Here is a 27,546-nt window from a genome sequence, read left to right as displayed (position 1 = left end):
GAAGGATGTGGGTCATGTTATACCAATTGATGATTGGGGTAAAATATGGAAATCTGTTAAACTTTTGAAAGCGACCTCTTATAAAGAAAATATCTTGTACTATTTTATAGGTGGTACTAGTAACCAGATAGAATAGCCAAGTGCGCTACTGGCACCTCCAACAATTATTGGAGATGTAAAAACAACATAGGCTCTTTTTATCATATGTGGTGGAGGTGCAAAAAAAATTATAAATTTTGGAAGGAAGTCCAAAAGTTGATACTTGATATGTTATCAATAAATTTAGAATTAACCCAAGAAATATTTTTGTTAAATATAATTCCTAATAAGATAAATCCAAATGATGTCTGTCTACTAAACTATGTTGTAACATCTGCACGAATCTTGGTGGCTAAATGCTGGTAATCATCTTTTCTTACCTCGATTGAAGAGTTAATATGTAAATTGTTGGAAAGAGCAGAAATAGATAGGCTGACATTGATATTACAAGGAAAAGATGTTAAAATGTCTAAAGTGTATTCTTGGGTAACTGTTAACTGTTGAGTACGTCTTATAGACTCATATATGTATATTTAAGATAGCTTTTTGGTTGTATACTGTGAAAAATGAAAATAAATGCCAAAAAAGAAAGAAAGAAAATAGTTCTTAGGCTTGAAGCAAGCCACCAAACAACTTTTACAAAATTTAAACCCCCTAATTAAGGAAAGTGATAAAGTAAGCCAAGTAAGCCTTACAGGCCGGGAACCAAACATTTTCTGTATCTAGTTGCCACTTGCTTCAGCTCTGAAGACAGGTACACAGGGGCTTGGGAGGGAGATCTTAACTGGTGGGTTGGACAATGCAGGTCGAGGTAGTCCTACAAGTACTGTGGTCCCAAGTTGTTTTAGGGCCATAAAGCTGAGAACCAACACTCTGAATTTTGTCCAGAAACAGATGGATAGCCAGTGCAGATCTTTCAGCTGTGGGGTAATATAATCCTTGTACCCCACCCCTGACAATAGCCTGCCCTCCACGTTTTGAACCAATTGAAGTTTCTGGACTGTTTCAAAGGAAGTCCGCCTCAGACCACATTACAGTTATCTGGATGTGATCAGAGCATGGACCACTGTGGCCAGATCACACTTTTTGAGGAACAGCCATAACTGTATAGCAGCTAAAGCTCATGCCAGAGAGGATACCTGACCCTCCAACAACAGGCCAGGATCCAACCAAATCCTCAAGCTATGAACCTGCCCCTTTATAGGGAAAGCAACCCCCTCCAGAATCGGCTGATTCTGCAGTTTTCAAAAAGCTTCTCCACTGACCAATACCACCTCAGTCTTGTTTAGACTGAGCTTCAGTTTATTGTCCTTCATCCATCCCATTATCTTTTCCAAGGCCAGACTTCAGAAACTGCCAAACCTCTTCTGTTGTAGATTACTCAGAACCAATGATTTAGAGGTACACAAAGACAGAAAGACTAGTCAAGAATTACAAAACTTGTTAACAGAGGCCTTCCTAGAGGCTGTCAGCATTGAGACTGCAATATCAGAACAACCCCATCCACAGGATTGGCACAGCTTAATCTCCATGTTAACAATCGAACTAGGTCTGATTGAGGTCTGGTTGAGGACTAGGTCTAGTTGAGGATGATTCATTGGCCTTTGTCACAGAGGAAGATGCAATGAAGCTTGCAGTGGACACCTTGTTAGCTCCTTGCCCAGCCTTGTCCCATTAGAGTAACTTTTGCTTTTAGAACAATGTCTCTCTATATGAGCTTTGGAATGACTTTCACTTAGGGTTGCCAGACCACTGCCGGGGGCAGGGGAACTCCCACCGGGGGCGGGGGAATCCCTGCTTTTGCAGAGTGCTTCCCTGCTGCCTGCCAGTTTGCTGGTGGGGAGAAATCCTACCCCAACTGGCCTGAAAGTCAACATGATGATGTCACCCAGAAGTGATTCTGGGTGACATCGCCAGCATTGTGAGACAATGCTCTAGTTTTTGGGCAAAACTCTATGGTGAAATTGGCTACCAACCATAGAATTTTGCTCACAAATTAGAGCGACATCAGTGACATGATGATGTCACTTCTGGGTGACATCATTGTGCTGCGCGTGCTTTGCACACACATGCAGAAAGTCCCAGAAAGGAAATGCAATACATAGAACAGAATGTCTAAAAATGTCGCTTCTTATGATTTAATGACATTATGACAGCTGCCACATGAACATGATGATGAGTAGAACCCAAGATTAAAGGAGAGGAAAGAATCCCCTCAAATACAATTTCTCTCTCTCCAGCAGAGTGAGTATATACCTCTTCTCTTCTGGCTTCATGTGATCTCTGCACAAACCAGATCACCTTTGCTTGCAAGCTCCTGGGAGTACATTCCAGCAGAGTGCTGTTGTGCTCTATGCCATACACCACTTGCTCTTCAGTTTGATCCAGAGCGTCTCCTACAAAGAAGAAAACACACAATACCTGGGCTCAGCAATTCTTTCTGAATTTCTAAGAACATTTTTGGGGTGCACTTTATTTATTTATTTAATTCATTAAATTTAAAATACTTATATCTGTTCTTTCCCTTGAAGGAGCCAAGGTGGCTTACCCCAAATCAAATAAAAAAACTAGATTTTAAAAAGTTTTAAAATTCTTCATACCACAGAACACAAGTCAACTTCAACAAGGAGTATGCACAAATCAGCAGAGAGCGGCTGTTAATAAAATTACTCTGCACTTTCCCCCTCAAATCCAATGATGATGGTGCCTTCCTGACTTCTTTGGGTATTTCATTACTGAAAGTCAGAGTTTAGGGAACTTAAGTTGTTTACAGTACAATCCTATGCAGGGCTCCTCCAGTCTCAGTCCACTGCAGTGATTCTCGATAGTGCTTCATTAAAGAGTATGAATACGTTAACTCTGTGTAAGATTACACTGTGAAGTCAATGGAGGAACTCGGCACAGTATTGTGCTGTTAGGTTAAAGCACACATTATTATCCAAAAGTATCCTGACTACAGAAACATCCCCTTTTTGTGTGTCAAGCTCACCTGTACACATTTATCCTTGGTGACTATTACTGGGACCTTCTGCCAAGGATATACCAGGGTCCTGGATTCAGTCAGTGCTTCTTATGAGAGTGGGGAGGACCCCAGAACTAACAAAACTTGAGGTTTAAGCTTTTATTAAGAAAACTGATAGTATAGGGAATTACTGAGATGAATATAAAACACAAAGAACATGCATATGCATGTGCACGCACACATGCACGCACACACACACATAAACAATGGTCTATAAATCCTAACTTAATAAATTCTAGCCTAGGCAAATAAAGAAATGAGGGAGTAAAGTACACATCTGCCTATGTGGTGGATGAAGTCCATGATGATTTGAAGGAAAAAGCAGCAGTTGTGAGAGTGGAACAGAAACAAGATCATAGTCATCTATGTACCTGCACTGTGGCAAAGTGCCTTTGTTGCTTACATTTCTGTTCCAAGTTCACATTCCCAGTGTCACACAGGCTGGAGCTATTTTTATACCTAAAAAGCATTAAGACAGATAGGGGAATGGGATGCTCCTCAAAAGGGACTGGATTGGAGCCAAAAGTTTCAAACCTGATTGGTTTATTGGGTGGGTAACAGCTAGGCATGAAAGTATTGTCTCAAGGGGTGACACGGTCTCTTTGATGGGGTTTGTATTTTTAAAATAATAACAGCCATTTGGTGTGATCAGATACCAGAGGAAAAACAAAGTAAATGGAATAAAAGTATCAGCCTTAGAGAAGGATATGTTTAAATGTCATTGTCAAATATCTGTCATGTCCTGTTGTGTATTTGCAGTATAAAGAAATCAATTGACTGAAACCCTGCCAGGCAAATTGCTGTCCTTCCTTTCTTTTGAAGTAGAGGAAATGCCTCAGAGCCCTGAGAATAATACGCTTTTATTCTTAACCTCAGGAGATACCAAGTTAAGGAATAAAATGCAGTGCCCTTCTGGGGGATCTATAAGGCATCTCAGCTGTTTCTGGAGGTTCTAATCCAAAGCCTGGTCTGTGAGTTACGATACGGTATTTGCCACAGAGCTGCTACTGAAAATGATTTATCTATGCTAATTCCTTTGCCCTACTCTATGCAATAAAATTTAGAAATATTTACCCTATGGGACACCTTGAGATTCCCCACTCACCACCTAGAAGGTGCCAGAAATGTTCCAGCTTGTAAAGTTAATTCTTCAATCTGATGTCCACTGTCATCTCTATGATTCTTTAAGCTTTAAATGATCAGTTTAGCCGCAACACCCATGCTAGATACAAGCTTCCATGACCATTGACAGATGAAGTTGTTGTTTTGAGCACATCTGCTGATCTCAGCAGAATGCAAAAAACTTGCCAAGAGATTTTGCGGCCCCTAGAAAACATGTGGCACCTTACATGGAAATAGGGTTCCCAAGTACTTACCGCGATTTGGCGGGGGACACATGCTCCCCAGCCGGAAGATTCCTCCCTGTAACACACCATGCTGACCTGGCTTTGCCATACATGGCATCTGACAACAGGTCCACACAAGGGGTGTGCATTCGGATTCCCTGAGCTGAAAAGAGCACTGAATAAATGCCTTGCTGGCATTTATCTGGTATTTGTGAAGCCGAAGGCACTTTAGAAAAGCTATTTGTGTAGCCGATTAGAGAGTCCCTGATCAAGCAGGACAAAATCTGGCTTTATTTGGGATTCTCTAATAGCATCTAATAGCAGCTACAAAGTTAAAAGGGCTACCTTTCCTTATTTGTTCTCTTCCCCACTGTTTGCTGTGATTTCCATGGTAACAGGAGGGAGAGGGAAGAGGCACCTCTGCAAGGCCATTGGCTAAAGCCCCTTTGGGGGAGCTTTGAGCCAATCAGTGCAATGCTTTTGCTTTTGCAAATGGCACAGCATCGGTTTGCAGAGTGCATTTGCAATCTGCAACTTGGTTTCAAAAGGCCACAACTATCTTGCTGGATGGGTTGTTGGCTTGGAGAGACTGTGGCTGCCTGCCTGCCTCCCTGGCTTTTTGCTTCAGTTGCTGCTGCCTGAGAATCTGGAGAAGACAGTGAAGGGTTTTACTTATACCACTTTAAAAAGTTTTCTTCTTTTACTGTTCCTTGTTTTTTGGGCCTTGTGGGTGGGTTATGGGGTGGGGAGACCTGTGGCCTAGGCTGTAGCATCAGGCCTAGTGTTTGGTTCTTTTTGGTTAGATTTTTGTTTTTTGCATTTGGAGTTTGAATTCTCTTCCTGCTGTTTTTGGGTAGTGGGCCTGGTGATGGGGAGGGGAAAGCCTAGTTATTTGGTTCCATATAGTTTGGTTCTATTAGGCAGCCTTTTGGTTTCTGGCTGTTGCAGTTGGAGTCTGGAGTTCTGTGGCTTCTGCCTTGTTGTTAGGGGTGGGCCTAGGGTTACCAAGTTCCTACCGCGAATCGGCAGGGGACACATAGTTCTTGGCGGGAACATTCCCATGGGGAAAACACACACGCTGCACTATACTGTTGCCCAGACATGATGTAGGCATGTAGCCGGACAACGCTCTAGCAATGAGGCTGAAAACTCAGTGGTACCATCGGGTTTTCAACCCTATTGCCAGAGCGTTGCCCGGCTACATGCCTAGCGTGCTGATGTCACGTCTGGGTGACAGCATAGTGCGACATGGGTGTGTTACAGGCAGGAATGTTCCAGCGGGAAAGCATGTGTCCCCCGCCGATTCGTGGTAGGCACTTGGTAACCCTAGGTGGGCCTGGTGATGGGGGAGAGGCCTGTGGCCTAGACTAAGGCTTCAGGCCTAGTTCTTGGGTTTGGGAGGGGGCGTGTCACTGTTCTATATGTGTCCTATTGGTTTCCACTAAAGGGAACTGTTTGAGTAGGTGGTGCTTCCAAATAGGCCTCTAACGATAAGTGTCTTATTAGGAGTTGTTCAACTATTTGACAGTTTTATTTAATTTTTTAGCATAGGGATCCAGTCACTCCCTAAGTAGGCTGAATTTAAAAGAGCTCCACAAAAACTGTGATTCATCTTGATGGAGATGAAAGGGGTAGAGTTATAGAAGTGTGTGAATTTGAAACCAGCAGAACCCACAGGAGCACCATGCGGATGACTTGCTGTGACACTGATGATGACACTTAAATTCTTTGTTGCTGGGGTAGGAGGTGGCAAAGGGAGAGCCTGTGATGAAGTGCAGCTGCAGCCCCTAGGCTAAGGCTCTTCCACTGAGTCAGTGATGGTTTGGTGTTCTGCTGCCGGGCTTCAACAGCCCTTGTTCCTGCAATTTTTTTTTTAAAGCCCTGCTTGGATTCTATGGTGTGACATAGTTCAGAGTTTCTAGATCAGAGATTCTCTGGTTTAACCTTACTCCTGTTGGGTTTTAGCACGGCCACAGTGGCACTGGTTCTCCTGGGCACATTGCACTGGTTCTGCTGCTGGTGTTCCAAAGGTTCCTCCACCCAACCCCACCCCACACTTCACTGTACTGCAGAGATTCTGCAGTGCTTGTATTGCTTGACTATTTTTCCACATTGGACACAATGGAGGATGGGGACACCCTCTTTGGGTGCCCATAGAATTGGACCCCCTGGTCCAATACTATTGAAACTTGGGGGTTATTTTGAGGAGAGACTCCAGTTGGTATGCAGAAAGTTTGTTGCCTCTACCTCAAAAAACAGCCACTCCAGAGCACTGAATATACCACTGATTTGCCATTGACTTCAATGTCCCCTTAGGGTATAATGGACCCAAAAAATTCAGGATTCTTGCATTTTACCTGTTGTTGTTTTTTTTAAAAATACCATACTGGTATTGGTATTTGGGAAATTTGGTATTTAATGATATTTTTCAGGTCCAATAAACCCAAATCTGAAAAATACAGATTTTTTTTGCACACCCTTAGTCCACACATACATTTTATATTCTTCTGCCATTGCTCAGCATCAAGCTTTTCAGACAACAGCACAAAATTTCCTTACATCACAAAAGTACTTCCCTTATAAATTCTAATCTGGCCTGCAGGAAACTGCTATTTTTTCTAGCAAGATATCTAACAAAGTAAAAAAAAATGGTGACCTCTCTCAGTAAGATATATCAGACAACGTGTATAGGGATGGGCATGAACCTTTTCATGAACCTAATTTTGTGACAAACATAGCTGGTTTGTGGTTTGCAAGCTGAGGTTCATGCCCATCCCTAGAGGAGAAGAAGAAGAGATTGGATTTATACCCCGCCTTTCACTACTGGAAGGAGTTTCAGAGCAGCTTACAAACTCCTTTCCATTCCCTTCCCCACAACAAACAACCTGTGAGGTAGGTGGGGCTGAGAGAGAAACTGCTCTTTTTCACGAACAGTTGTGCCAGAACTTGTGACTGACCCAAGGTCACACCAGCAGGTGCAAGTGGAGGAGTGGGGAATCAAAACCAGTTCTCCCAAATTAGACTCCGTGCACTTAACCACTACACCAAACTGGCTCTCCCTACCCCTATCCACAACCCTCCCACGACCCTCCACATGGTTTTTGGAGGTTCATGGGATTTGTGGTGGGGAACAAGAGGGGGCAAGATGCAAGCCATTTCAGCTATCCATTTTGCTCTCCCCCACCTCCAAGCATTCCCTTTAAATGGCTATTGCAAGTAGGCTCTGCATGCAAATGAAATACAAGCGGTGAGTTCACCACTTCCGGGTGAACTCATCACTTGGACTTCACTCATGTGGTGCCAACTTGCAAAAGCCATTTAAAGGGAGCATTCCCTGTACATGGCTTTTGCAAGCTCTTCCCCCCCTTTCATTCTTCGGGCTTCAGGGAGCTGCCTCCAGCAGAAAGGAGGGAGGGAAGATTGCAGATCTTCCCCCAAACCTTGCAACCAAACCAATTCAATAAATGGGGAGGTTTGTGAAGGTCCGTGCGACTTCACAAACCACAAACTGGGATGAACCTCCATTTCCCCAGTTTGTGCCCATCCCTAAACATGTATCTAATGGTGCACTCCTTGGCAGAGTTACACCCTTCTAAGTCCATAGAAGTCAATGGGCTTAGAGCCTCCCCTAATCTGGCTCCCCCCCCCCCGGTCTGTGGGGGTATACACATGGGTGCTAGAAGAGGGCCTGGGACAAATTCCCTACTTTCTCAAGGGACTTTTCCAAAGGGCATGAGTACCCAAGTCGTAGCCTCTATGCCTGAGATGCTGCCTTCTCTTTTACAAACTAAGCACTCTTTCTTGGTATGCTGAGCAAAAGATATAACACAGTCTTGTTTAATGACATAAACATATGCCTAAATAGTGGCTTAACTCATATCTTCAGGTTTCTATTTATTTATTTACTTTGTTCAAAATATTTATATTGTTCTTTATTTCCACAAATAAAAAGTAGCTAACAGCACAACATGTTGCAAGGACACAAAACACAGAAGTCCATTAACAGAATAAGTACAGTGCTCAGACTAAAAGCACATAGTCCCGTCTTGTGGGGGGAAATTACCTCCCCCCATATTAAGACACAGAACTGTTTTAATAAATGCAAAACAAAGTTTGTGTTCAGTAGCCCCTTAAAGACCAACATTTACCAGCTTTCATGGGTCAAAGCTCACTTCATCAGATACCGTCTTTTACATATTTTGTTGGACTTCAAGGTGCTAATGGACTTGTTCTACTAGAACAGACTAGCACAGCTACCCACTCCAAACTTCCTAAATGAAGGAACTCTCAGCATCAATCCTGGTAAACCATCCCAGAGGACTGGGCCTATGACAGAGGAAGCCTGTGATTTGGATGCAGCTATATGGACAGCTCTAAGGGAGGGCACAAGAGAAGGCTGTCTGCTTAGCACAGTTGGTATGTGGGAGCATATCAGGAAATAATAGCATTTAGGTATTTAGAATACACCAGACAGGAATATACAGCGTTCCGTATGCCTTGGCGTTTAGTCATGCCAGCCACATGACCACGGAAATGTCTTCGGACAGCACTGGCTCTTCGGCTTGGAAACGGAGATGAGCACCACCCCCTAGAGTCGGATTCGACTGACGTTTGAGCAAGGGAAACCTTTACCTTTACCTTTTTTAGACAGGAGGAAATACACAATGTTCAGAGATTTCATGAAAGTGGTTGTGGCTTCTGATGAAAGCCACTGCTGTCAAACTCTATGTACTGACTAAAGCATGAAAATTACCAATATATTGCTGGCCAAAGCACTGCTCAGCTGCATTTCCATGACGGACATCTTGTCTGCGGAAACGTCTAGAGAAGGGGGAAAAAAAGAATTTGAGAAGAGATTCTCATGCTTGCTCTTAGCTAACTTTAGAAGTCTTCCCCAGTGTGTGAAGTGAATCACATTACTTAAATCGTTTCTCTGCTATAATTGGTGTTTGGATGGAAAATGGCAAAAACTTCTTAGCAGTGCCTGATAAAATCTGTCTTCAGTATCCAAGGCAACAATGAAGGGCAGCTGACCGCTGTTGTTATTTTGCAAAATCCTTAAGTAAGGCTCCTTTACCATTTTTCTCATCCATATTGTGAATTGGCTGAGGAGCCAGGATATAGCTATTTAAAACTGGAACATGGAGAGCATGGCTGGCCTACAGTGTACAGATAAATGCTGGGCTGATTTCTCTCTCTGCCAATGTTTCTTGTGCAGTCATTTGTCTGTTGCTCTGCCTTCATTTTGTGTTTGTCTACACACCTTTTCTCTTTATAAACATTTTGGTTAAAGAGGCAGCAGCTGTGCCAAAGATAGGGGGGGAAATTACCCACAGCATAAGTAAACACTTTTAAATGTGACTGTTCTTACGTTTCCAGTCTGAAACTTGAGAAAATCATGATTTCTTAGGCCCTGTCCTCCCCAGGCTCCACCCCCAAATCTGAAGGAGTTTCCCAGCCTGGATCTGGCAACCCTACCAACCCCCCCCTGCCAATGGCCATGGGGGACTTGGCAACCCTACTCTGGTGCTAGTGTTGGGACCTGCTGCTGAGTTCATGCTGAAGAAAAAGGGTTGATATGGTAAGGTGACATTTTGTCAGTCAAAAGCAAGCTCCAAAATCAGCACACTCATACGTGGAACTGATGACAGGACTATACGATGGCATGAGAGGGAATGCATATTAAGTCTAAAGGCACCTATAAAAACAGCTTGTTGGGGAAATGGCTACCTCATGGTTTTTCCGACATCTTCTTTCTAATATGCTAAAATGCAGGGCTTTTCTTTAAATCTCCCACCTGCAGTCTAATTGTATAGACCAACAAAAGCCGTACCACATGACTGCTCTGATTACATCCCCCAAGACTGCCATGCTAAACACATTACAAACATCTGGTGGATTCTGTTTGCTTTAAGATGACACAGGAATATATTCACCGTATCCTCTTTACACTATTAGGGCATATTTTAGTAGATGAACAGGTAGTTAGGCTGAGTTCTCATTGAAGGGTAAACCTGCATCTGAGCCCTACCTCTTCAGACTGCAGCTGGGGGCTGACATGGCATTGTGAAGGGAAGATTCTTGTGCCTTGAAGGCACCATATATCTCCACGATCGGGCTTCTTGCACCAGTGAGCCAAAGCCTAGTAAGGGTGCAGCTTACTGGCATTTATCTCACAGCAGTCTCTGCTGAAGACACCAGATGTCACTGTAAAATCACCAGGGCTTGAGCTTCTCCCCTCCCTGAATTTTTGCTCCTTAACAGGCCAAAAGGTCAAATATCCACTCCATGGCTGTGGTGTGGAACCAGGGGCTAGAAGAGGAAGATGGACAATGAGGACATTGTGGTGGTACCCTGAAATATGTGTGGCACGCTTGAGTTTTTTGCCCATGAAAATCATAGACTACTCTTGCAGCTGTGTAAACTGGTTGCTCTGTTGGAACATGAGGGGAGAGGATTTGAAAAGTAAGTTTTGGTTCATGAGGGAAGCTGAGGAGTTCTGGGCTGCAGGGAGGATGAAGAGGAGCTGGGGAGGGGAGGGAGCTGTGTGGAAGAGAGTGACTGTCTGAACCAGGAGAGTTCACAGACATTCTGAATTAGGGTTTCCAGGTCCCTTCTAGTGGGGATGGGGGGGACTTACCAGAAGTGGGAGGTCCAGGCACTGGCAACATGGCTATGTCACTCCTGGAGTACACAAGAAGTGACATCATCACCCTGTGACATTGCTGCAATGCTCTGGTATTTGGGCAAAAACTCTATGGTAAAAATGGCTTCTACCATAGAATTTCCCCCCACATACCAGAGCATTGCCCCTGGACATCGCCTGGGACTTCCTGGTAATTTCCCCTGCCTGTCAGCTGATTGATGGGGGGCCTGGCCTGGCAATAAGGAATACATTTATGTATTAATGATATTATAGCTTCTTTCCATGTTTCTGGAATAGTTCCTTGCTCTTTTTCCAAATTACATATGTCCTTAAAAATTAAAGCTAACCGTTCTTCGAAAATCCTGTAAAATTCTATTGGCAGACCATCTGGTCCTGGGGCTTTCCCTCTATTCTGTCTCTTAATTGCCTCTACTACTTCCATCATCGAAATTTGTTGGTTTAATACTTTTCTTTGTTCTTCTGTAAATCTTTGTAACTTATGCTTCTGTAAATAGCTTTGTATATAACCTTAGCCCTTGTCCCCCTTGCTTTCTTCTGCTACATTTCTTTGCACATGGTTAGTATTAAAAGTTATTTAAACAGTTTAAACATGGTTAGTATTAAAAGTTATTTAAACAGTTTCAACAAATTCCATGCCTATCTCAGTAATCCTTACAACAATTCTGTGAGATATGTTAGTCTCATTATCTTTCATAATGTACTAATTGCTGCAGTAGAACTCCACCATTTCCACACCTGCCCTGTGAGGTATGTTAGGTTGAGAAATAGGGAGCTTCACACCAGAGCAGAAGATTGGCCCTGAATGCTGCAGGGCTAATGCCAGAGCTCTGCCTCCTTATATTAATTAGTAGACACAGTTGAATTAAAGTGGAGTTCTCAAAGGTACAACCTACTGTTACTACATCCAAAACAATGACATTCTGTGGAAGTCAGTTCTGGCAATATTTTTGTGATCTTAAACTACAGACTTTTACAGCTGAGGCCTGGAATGAGCAGACCCCATATTTTTATTCAGGTCATGTGAGCCTTGCAATTATGATCAATATATATTTCTTCTGTTTTTTGTTAAATAAAAATGCTAATAAAGAGCAGAATTACAAACAAGGTTGCCACTTCTTGAACCAAAGAATGTTGCTTTGCCTTATGTAGCTCTGTACCCAGGAGAAATTCAGCAAATTATTTTTCTTGCATCAGAATCCCCCTCTCTTCCCAGGTATAGTTCTTGAGAAAGCCACACAGCCGATCCTGTAACCCACCCTGAGCTGGTCCTGTTCTGCAGAGAAGAACAGACAAGTTAACTTAAGCAAAAAGCAGAGGAGACCTTCCACACGCCTTCTTAAGTACTAAATAAAAATATCTTCCCTGATTTCAGGATAACTACTAGTCAGTGTACATTTTCTTCCCAGGCAAAGAAGTGTGGAAAGCAGCAGAGGCATGAAAAAGTGTTGGAGTTCTTGTTATTTGGCTTGCTAGGTTGCTACTACATGAGCGGGATTTTTATATGATTAGATGAACATCTACTGGGCAATAAAAACAAAAACCCAATTAATGCACACACCTCTGGGAAGAATTCTTATTTGCTCAGATCCATATGGGGCAATATATATTTTTAATCACTTGTATGTGTGAATGCCAATTTCTGGCCCCGGACACATGGGATGTTTTGGCCCGCAAGAGAGACAGTTCGGGGGTGCAGCAAATGGGTGCGATCACACCACAACATCTGGGAAGCGGCGCGCACCTGTCCCCGATCCGTCCCTTCAGGCCGAAAACGCGCATTAAAAAAACCCCTAGGAAATAGTAGTACAACCTGAAACGCCGCAGCAAGTGCAGCCATGGGATCGCTGGCATGCCTGTCTTCAGGAGCATTCAAGGTTCCCAGCCGAACTATGCATGCGCACACATGCACAGCCGACTCCCTTGCTCTCCCTCCCGTGGTTCCCCCCCCCCGGCACCTGATCGTGCCGGGGAGCAACGGCGCGGCGGCTCAGGGGGTTTGTCTGATCCTGCCGCTGCGTGTCTCTTTTGGTGTGGCTCTAAAAAGCCGCGCTTTGGCAGCGTCAATTTCCCCCGTGTGACCGGGGCCTCTGTTTGCTTTAGGCACATGAATAATCTGAAGGTATTCTGTTGGGAGGATTTGTCTGAGTGATGTTCAGGGAATGTGACATCAAGTACAGAAGAGCTTTTAAAATGCATGGTTCACCTCCCACAGTTAAACACAATATTGTGCTGAAACAAAGTCCAATCAAATCTTTCCTTCGTTTCTAGGAGGCATTCTGGCTAAAACGTTGGCCCTATTCAATATCCTGTGGACACGTAACAGGAAGGGCAGTAGCTTTATAGATCTGTATGGCAACACTGGCCATGTGGAGTAAAGTCTAGCTGTCCAGCTATTCTTATTTATTTTATTTTATTTTATTTGTATCCTGCCCTCTCTGCTGTGGCAGGCTCTGGGCAGCTTACATAATATATATAAATATTAAAACAACAAGATACGTTAAAACACAGAAGTTAGATTAAAACCACAGAAAATAAAATTTAGGTTTTAAGGAACATAAATATTAATAAAAGATGGCAGCCTTCTCTCAACATCCAGGTGGTCAACTACCACCATAATCCGGGTTCTTGCCAGGCTGTTAGTCATTAAGTTAGTGCTGATGTTGGAGCCAGAGCCACGATATTCACACGAAAACTCAGAAATACATCTGCTCAGAGGATTTGGTCTACCCAAGCCCTGGTAACACAGGGGTGGATTAAAGTCTGAATCACATGATACAAAGTCCCTGAGGCCAACATGAGGGCTTTGTATCAGATGTCTAACGGCAGTTCTCTGTCTCCCAGATGCATGCAAGCCTGATTCTGATCATGATGCTGGTGTATGGGGAAAAGCAGCTTCATTCTTCTCCCTGTACTATTTGACATGCTGAAACAACTCTGTGAGTTGCTAATAGTGAAATGGATGTGAACTGTGCCCATGCAGCTCAGATGAACAGTTTCACTCAGGTCCATATGGGGCACGGCACGTGAAACACGTTCTCACCATAAATCATTTTTCCTACTGCTTATCTGTTTGAGTTGTTTATGTTTTATACAAGACCAACAAAAACAAACAAACATACATCCATATAAATTAAAGATTACATTTAGCATGTTATTTTTTCTGTTAAATTACCTCATACAATATCTAATTATATATTTTGCTTCTTAATTTTTCCACACCATGTAAATTTGAATAAAACTTTGTTCGTAACGACAAATATAGTTCACATTCTGATTCGGTTGTATGTCCATATGGTTTATTTATTGTGTACTTCCATCCACTTATAAAACCTTGACCACGTGTTCTCAAATTTTTGTTCGTTTTGATCATTTTGATCATTTGGATTTAACTGTCTTTGGCTGCGGTCACACATGCCAGTTGAAGCGGAGGGGAAGCGAGGCTATTTCCTTTGAAGGAATTTGACATGCACTTGTGAGATCACACATCCCTTTGAAGCCCGCAGCTTCAAAGTTTTGTGATCAAACACAACTGCAGGTGCGGCTTTTATTTTGCCGTTTGTTTCCTTTGCGCATAAATGAGGATTCGCACCTCCACACTGAGGGCCCCCTATGGAGTATGCGATGATGTGCATACTGTGAAGAGAGAAAAAAACAATGGCACAGAGTCGGGATGGCCTGATCAGACCATCCTGATGGCATGAGAGCGTGCTTAAGTGATCAGACAGGGGAAAGTCCTTCCGTGGCCCGTAGCAACCCATTTACTATCGGACATTCCCCGGTGTGTTTTAACTCCACTTCCATGGCGAAGCAGCACGGGTTGCTGATGACTGCAGGACGCTTCCCAGATGTTGCTGTCTGATCACTCCCTTTGGATCCGTCAGGCATTCGCACCTATGTCAGATCTAAAGGAGCGTGTGATCGCAGGCCCAGTGTAATATGAGATGCTTTTCCATTTGGTTTCTGCCTCTTAAAGATCTGAGTCCTGAAGAAGATACTGAAACAGTGTCTTAATTAGCTGGGAGACCATCAATTCATTTGTTAAAGTCATTTGTTATCAGGGCAGTCAGAAACTGTTATACTTTACTGATTCAGAAACTGTTGTATTTCCCTGGGATTGTTTACAATGTCTGTATTATTGGGACATTTAGTGATTGTTACACTTTACTGGGATCGTTTGCCCTGTATATACGGATTGTTCACACTGTATATATTGCTTTTTTTACACAATCAAGGACAATTGCTTTTCCCCTTTGGTTTTGTGACCTCTGGTACTCAGTACCTTTTGTAGTTTCTTGCAGAGGTCTCTCTTTTTTGCTATTTTTCACACACGTTCCCCCAACAGAGCAAACAGCAACTCCCCAGGGCCATTTCAGAACAGGAAAATGACACCGGGGGAGGGCCACTTCTCCCTACATGTTACAAATGTAATTAGAATGTGTCTGGGAGGCACAGAACTCGAATTACACTGGCAAATACAAATGCCTTGTGGTGGCCACAAGGACTTTCTATCATGTCCTAGTAATTCTGATGCTAGATATGCTATAGGGCAAGATTCCAACTGAAATAAGACAACTTCGGCCCTGGTCACACGGAAGGTTTTGGGCCGGGAGAGGGACGGATCGGGGGCGCAGCAAACGGGCGCGATCTCACCACAACATCTGGGAAGCGGCACGCACCCGTCCCCGATCTGGCCCTTCAGGCCAAAAACCAGCTGCAAACAAGAACCACCCCTAGAGGTGGACTTACCAGAAAGGCTGCGGCAAGCGCGGCCGTGGGATTGCCAGCGTGTCCTTCTGCCGGCGCATCCAAGGCTCCTGGCCGAACTGTGCATGTGCACGCATGCGCAGCCGGCTGCCTCGGTCCCCGGTTGGTGGCTTCCTCCCCGGCATCTAATCATGTCGGGGAGCAACAGCGCAGCGGCTCAGGGGATCTGTGTGATCCCGCTGCCATGTGTTTCTTTTGGTGCGGCTCTGATTAGCCGCACTTTGCCCGTGTTTTTTTCTGCCGTGTGGCAGGGACCCTCTATTGCCTAAATATAGAGGTATGGGGATAGAGGTAGCCTTCTTCTCATCAAATGAGAGTTTCTGATAACCCTGACCACATTTGCTTTGTAGAACTGCCTCGTTCATTAAAAAAATAATAATATCTCCCTTCCTCCAGAAAGGCCCATGAAGTAGGGAGTAGGGACTGAGCAGCAATTCTGGCCCAAGTGAGCATCACTGCAGAACAGCGACATAAACCAGGTCTCCCCAGTCCTAGTCTGGCACTCCAACCGAACTGGCTCTTCTTAACTGAACTATTTCTGCAGAAGCGGCAGCAGGCAGGATTAATCTAAGGCATGATCTCTATCATTCCTAGTTTATTGCCTTGCAATTTGGCCTTGGATCAATTTCTTCTTTTCTATAGGCATGTATAAAAAGCACACCGAAACACCCTATTCATCCGTCCTCATCCCTGCCTCTGCATAAAACCCTTAATTGTTCAAAAATCCAAACTTGGAATCTGACTGGCATCATAGTTTACAAATGCTCTGGGTATGATTAATTAGCAGGAAAAGGGATGGTTTTATTGATAAATATATAGCATTTCAGTGCAAAATTCTAGACCCTGTCATGACTATATGGAAGGTATATTATGGCCCCTGCCACACAATGGAAAATAAGAACGGCGGAAGTGGGGCTTTTTAAAGCCGCACCAAAAGAGACACGCGGTGGCGGGATCAGATAGATCCCCTAAGCCGCCACGCAGTTGCTCCCCGGCACGATCAGATGCCGGGGGGAAGCCACTGCAGGGAGAGCGAGGCAGCAGAACTGCACATGTGTGCACGTGCACAGTTTGGCTGGGAGCCTCGATTGCTCCTGCAGACGGGCGTGCCGGCGATCTCACGGCCACACTTGCTGCGCCGTTCCAGGTTGGTGCTACCTTTTACTTGGGTTTTTTTTTGCAGCAGGTTTTAGGGCGGAAGGGACAGATTGGGGACGGGTGCATGCTGATTCCCATATGTTGCAGTGTGCTCGCGCCCATTTGCTGCACCCCCGATCCGTCTCTCTTCCAGCCCAAAACCTCCCGTGTGACCATGGCCTACGCTATTTTAATAACAGCCTACTTCTAATTCTTTCTAGTCAGCTGGAAAGACAGCCAGTGTGGTGTAGTGGTTAAAGTGTTGTGTAGGAAGCTTGCTGGGTGACCTTGGGCCCAGTCACATGCTCTTAGCCTAACATATGTCACAGGGTTGTTGTGAAGTTAAAATGGAGGACAGGAGAATGATGTCAGCTGCTTTGGGTTCCCACTGGGGAGAAAGATGGGGTGTAAATGAAGCAAGCAAGCAACAAACATTGCTGGAAAAAAGAAACACACTCTATGCATTTGGAAAAATCAATTTAACTAGGCCTACTCTACTGTACCCTGCTTGTGAGGTTCCCAAGGGCATTTGGCAGATCAGTGTTGGAGATCAAGGGCTGCATCAGATGGATGGATCCAGCAAAGCCACATGTAGGTTTATATGACTGTAATGGAATTCAGGGCTCACAGTGCACGTGCCATTAGAATGAGGCCTGCCACCTTGTCATTGAAAGCAACTCTCTTCAGGGGCAATAGTGAGGAATAAGTAATGCAAAAGGCCAATTATAAATGGTTCCCTCTTTGGGCAATGCTCCCAAAATCCTCTGTGTTTGTGCTTCCTGCTTATGAAACCTGCCCTTTTCCCAAGGAGCAGAGCAAACCTTTCTCTTCATAACAATCTTATGATGCAGGCTAGGCTGAAAAGCCAACTTTCTCAAGGCATTTTGCAGTACATTTAGTAGCTCAGTGGGGTTTGAAGCTGGTACTCCAACACTTCCACTCTAGTCAGTGTGCCATAGTGACTCACAACCAGATCTTCTCTTTGAATGCATCTTGGGCTGAAAGCAGAAGAAAGCTCAGATGTGCTTGAAGTTCACCTTCATAAGTGCCAGAGCTGAAGGCCAGCCATGTCAGTCTTGCTCCTGCCTGCTGGCTCAGCCATTAACAGCTGCCTCAACCTCTGGGGAAAGATAACTATGCACCCTGTACTTTCACCAGCCATAGGAAGAGAAGAAGCAGAGGAGAAGTCATGGACACAAGAAGGACATCAGAGAGCCAGCTGGGTGGGACACAATGGGACCTCTTCAGCTAGTGCGTGATTCACTGAGGCATCTGTCACTTTAGGTTTGAAGGTAGGTGAAGGGCATGCTCTGAGACCTTATACTTGCTCCCAATGTATGATCTCCTTTCTTCTACAGTCAGATCACCACAGAGTAATTCTACTCTGCTTCCTCATGGTGCACCCTGGATAATGCTAAAGAGCTAGAACTTTTCGGCTGGCAGACAGTCGTTAAGACGTCCTGACTACAGTACAAACATGGAGACAATCATGCTTGCTGTATGTAATTCTGCCATATGATAAATAAATAATAGAATCACAGAGTTTCAATACCTACATCACTTCAAGTGAATCAATGGATGTCATCAAAATGTCATTTCCCCCCATTTAAACATACATTATTCATTTCATTTTGTCATGAGGCTTAAACACATGGGGGAAATAGCACACCTGGCTTTAGCAGAACCATCCGAGTCTGGAAGAGACATCATTTTTAGGGAACTCATTTGTTGCGTGATTTCGAATGCCAGATGTGGCTCTCACCTCTTTGTCTGTGTTCCTGTGGGGTAGTATTTGGAACAAGTAATCCCATCCCAAGCACAGTAAGGATCCCTTGCCAGGCAGCAATCAGCACAGGCTGTTCCGTACATGTCACATTGATGGAACTTCAGCTGGGCAATGGCTGACTCAGAACCAACATAAATTTGTTGCTGAAAGGAAAGGACCAACATTGTACTTTAGTACGCTCAAAGGATCCAGCACTATTATATGCACTGATTACCAGAAGTATGGTTGCCACTGTTGTTTTGAAAAATTACTTGAGATTTGGGATTGGTGCCTGTGGGAGGGCAAGGTTTAGGGAGGGGAGGGGCCTCAGTGGGGTATGATGCCATAGTGTCCACCCACCAAAGAAACCATTTTTCTCCTGGGGAACTGCTCTCTGTAGTCTATTCCAGGAGATCTCCAAGCTCCACCTGGAGTCTGGCAACCCACACTTTGCCTATATAGATGATCAATTCAATAGAAGAAAGCAGTTGTCTTCACTCTACAGTTTTATATAACACACACACTCACACGTTAAAGTTCTATGTCATTGTAGGACATAACAAAGTAATTCTGCTGAAAGGATCAGTGCTGAAGATGAGTGATCTCACCTAGCACAGGCTGTGAGCTAGTTTTGAGATGGGAAAGGAATGATTCTCCCAATTCAAGAAAGGTCTCTAAAGGAGGTAGATCAGGATCATGACTGCCACACTGCAGAGGTGATGTTGCTGGGGCTGAAAAAACGGTGTCTAGCCTAAGTCTGCCTAGTGAGTTTGTGTCAGAAGTGAGATTTGATCTGACTCCTGTCAGTACATCATTTGCATAATCCCCTCAGAGGTTACCATTTCTTAGCAACATTAGAGTGTGATGGAACCCTGGAAACATCTATATATCTAATTCCCCAAAGTGCCCCCTTTCTGTGGATACATAACTAAACAGATAGGAGGCACACTCACCCCAAACAGGTTTTTCTGCTAACTTCGGTGACCCCCTGGGTTTGCAGAAAAATCTGAAAAGGTAAAAAAAATATATTGGGGGGTTTAAATTTTCCCCAACTTACCTTTGAGGGCCTGGCTGCTGCTGCTCTTGTGGAGCCACTCTGGGCCCAGCCATAGTGGCGAGGAACTCTAGGAGCTGCTCCAGGCCTGGCCACAGCAGTGTAAAATGCCAGGAGTCATTCCGGGCCCGGCTTTGGTGGTACAGAATGCCAGGAGAGGCTCCAGGGCTGGCAGTGGCAGATTCTGGAAGTCACTCTGGACCTGGTCACCACTGGGAGCTGCTCCAGGCTTGGAGCAGTTCATAGGCACCACTGCCACTGTTGGGCTCAAAGATAGGGAAAAGGGGAGGGGGAGAAAGAGAAAGAAGGGGGATTGAGTTGGAAGAGAGAGAAAGAGAAAGAAGGGGGTATTGGCACAGGGGAGAGAAAAAGGGGGTCTTGGCTTGGTGGCAGGAGGGAAAGAAAAAGAAGGGGGTTTGGCTTAGAGAAAGAAAAAAAGAAAGGGGAAGAAGGGGAAGAGGGAAGGAAGCCAAGGTGGGGGAAGGCCCCCTCCTTGGAGGTTTCTTGGGTCCCTACTTGCATATTATACTTAATAACTCAAAAATATATTATGTCTGTCTTGAATCTTCATATTCATGGGAATTATATTCACATTCATACCAAATCTTCATATTCACTAACTCAAGTGAGTTGCATCAACAATTGCTTGTCACGAAGTTTCTTTTTTCCTCATTAATCAGGAAATTTTCATTAATCAGGTGATAATATGGACCAAAGCATTTAAGAAAGCTTTAACTTGTCAGTATGTATGAGTATGGGGGGGGAATGTAGCTGAACATTTCACAGGGTTTCCAGACAACAAATAGGCACCAATCTTTAAAATGGGCACCAATCTTTAAAATTCCAGACATCATTTAAAGAAAACTCATTTTATATGAGATAATAAGGTGCAAAATAATAGCAAGTCCATATTATTGTTCAAATAGAGACATGCTCACTCCTTTTGAAGCGAAAGAAAAAGTAGCTGCCAAAAAAAAGTGTTGGGGGAAGGCAGAGAGAAGGGAAATAGGTTGTGAGGGGCAACCTTTGTCTTGTATTCTCAAACTGAAGCAGTTTTCATTCTAACGCACAGTTCTATTTTTTTTTTTTAATCTGGTTGTCAACTCTTGGTGCTGCTCAATGCATATAATTTGTTCTGTCTAGAGAAGAACCCTTGGTAGTCTGCCTGATTGATCTTGTGAGAGTGCATCTTGTGAAGATTGAAATGTTTGCCTTTAAAAGCTTCATGCCAGAAATTAAACAGGAGAAACTTTTTCCAGTATGTGATAGATAGTATCACCTGTTGAATTTCTGTCTGTAATGCAGCTGTTAAGATTTTGGATACCTCTCCTGATGGCAACCATGGATATCAAGCTGTATTAGAGGTAGATTTGCCAACCTCCAGGTGGGGCCTGACATCCTCTCAGACTTTCAACTGATATCCAACTTGTCTGGCTACTTGATTAATTGGATAAAATCTGAGTTGATGCCATTGGAAAAGAATACACCATGGAGTGTATTTGCTGATGGACATCTTTGGTGGTGTCCAGATGTCATTGCTTATCTTAGAATATTGATTCCTAGAAATATTAAGCTAAACTTTAACAAGTTGATTGCTAGTCTATGCTTTGATTTGGAAAGATGGGAAAATATACTCAAAATGAACATTATATTCAGGAAAAGGTACAGGTGTCCATGAGAGAAGTTTGCATAAGTCTGATGGGAATCACCAGCTCACTCAGACTTCCAGAATGTGCCCCTTATCTGCTCCTCAGCAATAGAGGCTGGGAGGAATGGATCAAGCTATGGCAGGGCACCAATCATTCTACATGAGCAAAGTGTGATTTATTAGACTGGATAGCACCAGTCGATACTGGCATCTCCCTTACAGATGCCACAAATATTGAGATCCTGGCTAATAAACTGTCCTGTGCCACTGCAGATGTATCTACGCTGGGTGATCCCATCAGCCAATCTCTCACTTCCTTATCAGATTCTCAGCATTCAATCAGGTCCATTCTAATAACCTGGGAAAAACTCATAGAAAAGGACTTCTCTCTCCTTACTAGGGGAGCCCAGTCCCTACAACATAATGTTTCAGTTGCATTGGCTTGCGCTCAAGCCAACATCATTAACCTGGCTACCACAATGGAATTCATCTGTCATTCCACTAGGGAAATCAGACAACTTATGAAATCAAATTTAAGAATATGGGAGACAGAATTGGAGGATTGGTGGCAGCTTATTAATGCATCATATGATCCATTCCATCACCAATTACATCTCTTCATAGTGACAGTCACAGCTCAGGAATAATTTCCTATTTACCCCATCATTCCCCTTGGTTTACAGACAAGCAACGGGGACATCCTTTACTCCAGAGATCATCATAATTGGGCTAGAGCTACCTCCTCCAGCTGGCAGACCATCAATATAGAGGGCTGCTGAAGAAGGGAGAATCTAGGTTTTATTTGTGATAGTGATGCTCTAGAGCAACACCATCCTTGCCTAGCCCCCAGGAAAAATTAAGGTCAGTGCTCTTACGATGTGATTCGAGAAGACAGGTCATCCATAGTTTACATAAGGAAAGGATGTGCTTGTGTAAGAACCTCCTGCAGTACAGTCCTCATCAATTCAAAACGTATACCGCCCTGAGCTGCCTTGGCGGGAGGGCGGGGTAAAAGTCTGATAAATAAATAAATAAATACAACCAATAATCCTAAAGGTTAATAGGTGTTTTTGTAATCTATGATTAGTGGCTGTGATTTTCATTTCATGGTCCCTGTTTGGACCTGTCAAGAACTATATCTCTTCCATGTTCTTTACAGATCAGTAACCCCTGTATTTTTAGGCATAGGTCCACAACCTACACATGCATCCTTCCCTTTAGAAGGAACTTCAGAAAGTAAAAGAGACCAGAGAACAAGCCGTCTTCACAGTTGCCCATAACGAGGCAAGGATATCTAGTCTGCCAGTATTGCCTCTGTGAGCACTATTCATGGCAGGAATCTCTTTTTGGGTGGTATGAAGACACCACCAGAATCTAATGTTGCATCTTATTGTTGTAATACTTGTCTTTCAGGTTCTGTTAGTTTTATTTCTAACTAGGAGTAAGGCCCGTTGTGGGAAGAAATACAACGAGCTCTAGAAGGAAGCTCCAGGTGAGTGTTCCGGCTGTGGCTAGTGGGGCGGCAGAGGGAAGGGGAAAATAGAGGGAGGCAAGCCATGTTTATTTCCTTCTGCTTAGCTATAAGGCAGGGCTGTCTCAAGTCATTTTGCTGCCCCAAGTGGGTAGTATGGGAGGACAGCCTCATGGTAACAGGTATGGTTCCATCCACCCCTGACTTATGTTGATTTGGGGCTATGCAGTGACAGCTAAGGTAGAAAAGCACCTCCTCTTATGCCATGTCTTCTGGATTCCAAGAGTCTGGAAAGCGGTTCCATAGCCAGTTACAGGGTTACCAATTCTGGGTTGGGAAATACCTGTAGTTTTGAGGGGTAGAGCCTGGGGAGGGTAGGGTTTGGGGTGCGGAGGGACTTCAGCAGGGTATAATGCCATAGAGTCCACTGCCCAAAGCAGCCGTTGTCTCCAGGAGAACTGATCTTGGTCATCTGGAGATCAGTTGTAATAGCTGGGAAATTTTCTGTAGGGGAAATGATGTGCTGTGGCTGGGGGACACAGTGATTTGTGGGAGATCTCCAGGCTCCTATATAAATCAATGGCGCGACCTCATTTGGAATACTGTGTGCAGTTCTGGTCACCACACCTTAAAAAGGATATTATAGCTTTAGAAAAAGTGCAGAAAAGGGCAACTCGAATGATAAAAGGGTTGGAACACTTTCCCTATGAGGAAAGGTTAAAGCGCTTAGGGCTCTTTCACTTAGAGAAACGACGACTGAGGGGAGACATGATTGAGGTTTATAAGATTATGCATGGGATAGAGCAGGTAGAGAAAGAAGTACTTTTCTCCCTTTCTCACAATACAAGAACTTGTAGGCACTCAATGAAATTTCTGAGTGGTCGGGTTAGAACGGATAAAAGGAAGTACTTCTTCACCCAAAGAGTGATTAACACATGGAATTCACTGCTACAGGAGGTGGTGGTGGCTACAAGCATGGACGGCTTCAAAAGGGAATTAGATAAGCATATGGAGCAGAGGTCCATCAGTGGCCATAAGGTATAGATAGGGGCTCTGGGGCAAGTGATGCTCTGTCTTCTTGGTGCTTGGAAGGTCAACAGTGGGAGGGCTTCTAATGTCCTGGCCCCACTGGTGGACCTCTTGATGGCACTGGTATTTCTGGCCACTGTGTGACACAGAGTGTTGGACTGGATGGGCCTTTGTCCTGATCCAACATTGGCGTCTCTTATGTTCTTATTGTACCTGTATGAGGTCCCACCCCTCCACAAACCTCACCCTCTCCAGGCTCCACCCCTCAAATATCCAGGAATTTCCCAACCTGGAGTTGGCAACCATATCTCCCCCCCAGCCAACCATCATCCTACTTTTATTTGCCCCTCTGACTTCAGCTTTCCATCTTCCTCCCCTCCTAGAGAGCAGTTGTAATTCTGAGTTATCTCCAGAACAATAGTTGGCAACAATGGTTCCCCAGGAGGAAAAGTAGTCTTTCTCTGCAATGGGGACTAAAGCAGCTTACATCATTCTCTTCTCCCCCTTTTGACTTGCACAACAACCCTGTGAGGTAAGTTAGGCTGAAAGTCTTTGACTGGTCCAAAATCACTCTGTCAGCTTCCGCAGCAAGAACCTGGGTCCAGCAGACCCTGCTCTGAAGCACTGACTGCTATTCCTAGGGTAGCCAACATCCAGGTGGAGCCTGAAGATCGCCAGATATCATGACTGAACTCCAGACAATTTCTCTCTCCCCCTGGAGAAAATTAACTGCTTTGGATGGTGGCCTCTATAGCATTCTGTTCAGCTGAGGCCTCTCCCCTCCCCAGACTCTGGCTTCCTTAGACACAGAATCTCCCTACATGGAGCTGGCAACTCTAGGCAGGACTGGCCCCAATGAGTTTTCTACCAAAGGCCAAAATAGGTGTGGAAAGGGCCTTTTACTGACAGAACCAAGCTTGGTTGCCTAGCAACAGGCACTCAGGGGAAAGTAGAGTTCCCAGCTCTGAGTAGGGAAATACCTGGAGATTTGGGGGTGGATCCTGTGGAGGGTAGCGTTGGGGGGCGGCGGAAGGACTCAGCAGGAATTTCCTAACCTGGAGCTGGCAACCCTAGTCAGGACTGGCCCCAATGAGTTCCTCAGAAAGGCCTGGAAAGGGCTTCATTTCTTTGTCTTTTTAGTGACAGAACCAAGCTTGGTTGCCTACCAACAGCCACTGAGGGAAAAGTTAGTCCCACAGAGAAGCCAAGCAGGCGAAGTGTCTTCTTCAGGAGAGAGAGCGTATTCTGACAGGGAACAGTGGCTGGAGTGGGCAGGGAAGAGAAGCAGACCCAGCACCCAGCTAATGGCATGCGAGTACTCTTGAGTGGTGGCTGACAGGCCAATGGCTAATGGAGCACATTGTGGACGGGACTCAGGCAACTCAATCAGTGGATAGGGACAGCTTCTGAGTGACACATCATGAAGCCAACTGATTTAGGAGCATGTGGAATGTTCAGAAAGTGCCACCCCACTACTCAATTATATATAAGGAAAGATGGGGAGCTTCCCCATAGTGTATAATGGATACTCAAAAGCCAAGTTGCATCCCAGTGAACTCCCAGCTACTGGTGAGCTCACTCACTTCCATGTGAGCTTGCTCGCCACTTAGAGTTCAATGGCATACGGCACAGCTTTGTAAAGCTCCCTTTACATGACAAGAAGCCATTAAACCTCTACGTTTTCTCCCCCCCTCCAGGGCAGAGGGGATCAAAAGGGAGCACTGAAATGGCTTCCTCCCATTTAAACCAAATAGCACAGTGGCTCTGCAGCTGATTGGTTTAAACGGGAGGAAGCCATTAAACCCCTCCATTTTACTCTCCCCTGCTCTGGAGCAGGGGAAGTGAAACTCAGTGCTGAAATGACTGGCAGCTCGGTTTCAGTACAGCTGAAAGCACCCAAATTGAAGCTGAATAAAACCGGCTTTTTCAGGGTCAGCTATATACCTGATAAATACCAATAAGGTATTTTGGGGGTATTTATTCAGCTCATTTTATGCCAAATGCACACCCCTATTTAAGACTATGGCGGGTGTGAGATTGCATTTCTCCTATCCTGAAATGTTAATCTATATATTAAAAAACCCTGCAAGCAGCAAGCCAGCATGTTACAGAAAAGGCTAACCTAGAACCCTGGTCCCTTAGATGCTCATTTTCTATGAGCAGACAAACTTTTTTACACAGAAGAACAGTACAGACACAGATTGAAATGAGTATTAGGCCTTGGGTACATATAAAGTATGCTTTACATGTTCTACTGGTCTTGTGTACATTCCGGTAGCTTTCTTCACACTTTCTATAGATGTTTTCTCAGAGTAGGGCTTTCCAAATTCAGTGAATTTTTCTGTAGAGAAGATTCAGAGGCAACTGCACTTTTAATGACATCCATTATTAGACCCAGGTCTTCTATGTACTCACCCTTTTTGAAGAAATTTCAATTGATATAATAGGAACGGGCACCTGGAAATAAAGAGATTTCCTTCCTTTAATTTAATATACAAACCACCTCTGCTTACAATAGCTATGCATCTGGCGTAACTGTTTAGCAAATATTGAGACATTTTGGTATGTGCAATGCTATCTTTCTGGTTTTTCAAAGGCTCCATTTGACACAGGATGCTGGTGGCTGTCCACTGTTCAGATATATACCTTGAATAAAATTTTGTTGGTCTTAAAGGTGGCACTGGACTCAAACTTTGTTCTGTAGATTCATCTTTGGTTGCTTCATATTCAATAAACCTCCTTTCTGGCACAAAAAAAGAGGCTTAGGCTGATTTTGCACAAGGAGCTGTGCCACCATCGCGCCTACATTTGCCCTGTTTCCATTGTTCAATTTCCCACTCGAAGCCGCGTGGCCGCATTTTGACCCGTGGCTTTGCCCGATTTTCCCCGCGGCTTTGTGATCCTGTTTTTCGAGGATCACGAAGCCGTTGGGGAAAATCAGGCAACGCCATGGGTCAAAATGCGGCCACGTGGCTTTGAGTGGGAAATTGACCAATGGAAACGGGGCAAACGTAGGCGCGACGGCGGCACAGCTTCTGGTGCGAAATCAGCCTTAGACTTTAGTTTAGAACCTGATTAGGGTTCCCAAGGCATCAAACACTAAAATATTTGAGCACTTAAAATAAAGTTAAAAATATAAAATAATTCAATTAAAACATATAAAGAACACTAGAAGGAAGGCCAGTAACTGTTATTGAACATATGTCAGACAAAAGAAAAGAGTCTTCATGTGGTAGCAAAAGACACTGAGAGGAGACAGATGAAATCTCCCTGGGGAAGGAGTTGCAAATTCTGGTGCCACAACAAAGAAGGCCATTTCTTGGGTTGCCACCCTCCGAGCTTCAGATGGCAGGAGCAACCAAAACCAGCCCTCTGAAGTTGACCAGGGTGTACAGATAGGTTCATATCAGTGGAGGCAGTCCATAAGGTATGTTGGCCCGAAGCTATACAGAGCTTTAAAGGTAAATGCCAACCCCTTTAACTGAGCCTGGAAGCAAACTGGAAGCCAGTGTAGATGGAACAAGAATGGAGTTAGATTATCCGTATGACCCACTTTAGTCAAAACTCTGGCTGCAGCATTGTGTACCAATTGAAACTTCTGAGG

At 44.3% G+C, this 27,546-nt stretch overlaps 1 protein-coding gene across 1 annotated transcript in view; it reads right to left on the bottom strand.

Annotated features, from left to right (window-relative positions):
* The window catches only part of SEMA3E (semaphorin 3E), a 94,919-nt gene that overhangs the window by 3,588 nt on the left and 63,785 nt on the right, over positions 1-27,546 (bottom strand). The window contains exons 12-15 of the mRNA XM_015422977.1: positions 26,358-26,399; positions 18,738-18,904; positions 9,161-9,228; positions 2,296-2,435 (exon numbers count right to left, since the gene is read on the bottom strand). Coding sequence (XP_015278463.1) covers positions 2,296-2,435; positions 9,161-9,228; positions 18,738-18,904; positions 26,358-26,399 — 417 coding nt within the window. The remainder of the gene's footprint in view (positions 1-2,295; positions 2,436-9,160; positions 9,229-18,737; positions 18,905-26,357; positions 26,400-27,546) is intronic.

Source organism: Gekko japonicus, unplaced genomic scaffold, assembly GCF_001447785.1.
Source record: "Gekko japonicus isolate JY-2015 unplaced genomic scaffold, Gekko_japonicus_V1.1 scaffold145, whole genome shotgun sequence".
NCBI lineage: Eukaryota > Metazoa > Chordata > Lepidosauria > Squamata > Gekkonidae > Gekko > Gekko japonicus.
The sequence above is the reverse complement of the archived record's forward strand: the minus strand, read 5'-3'. Positions and strand labels throughout refer to the sequence as shown.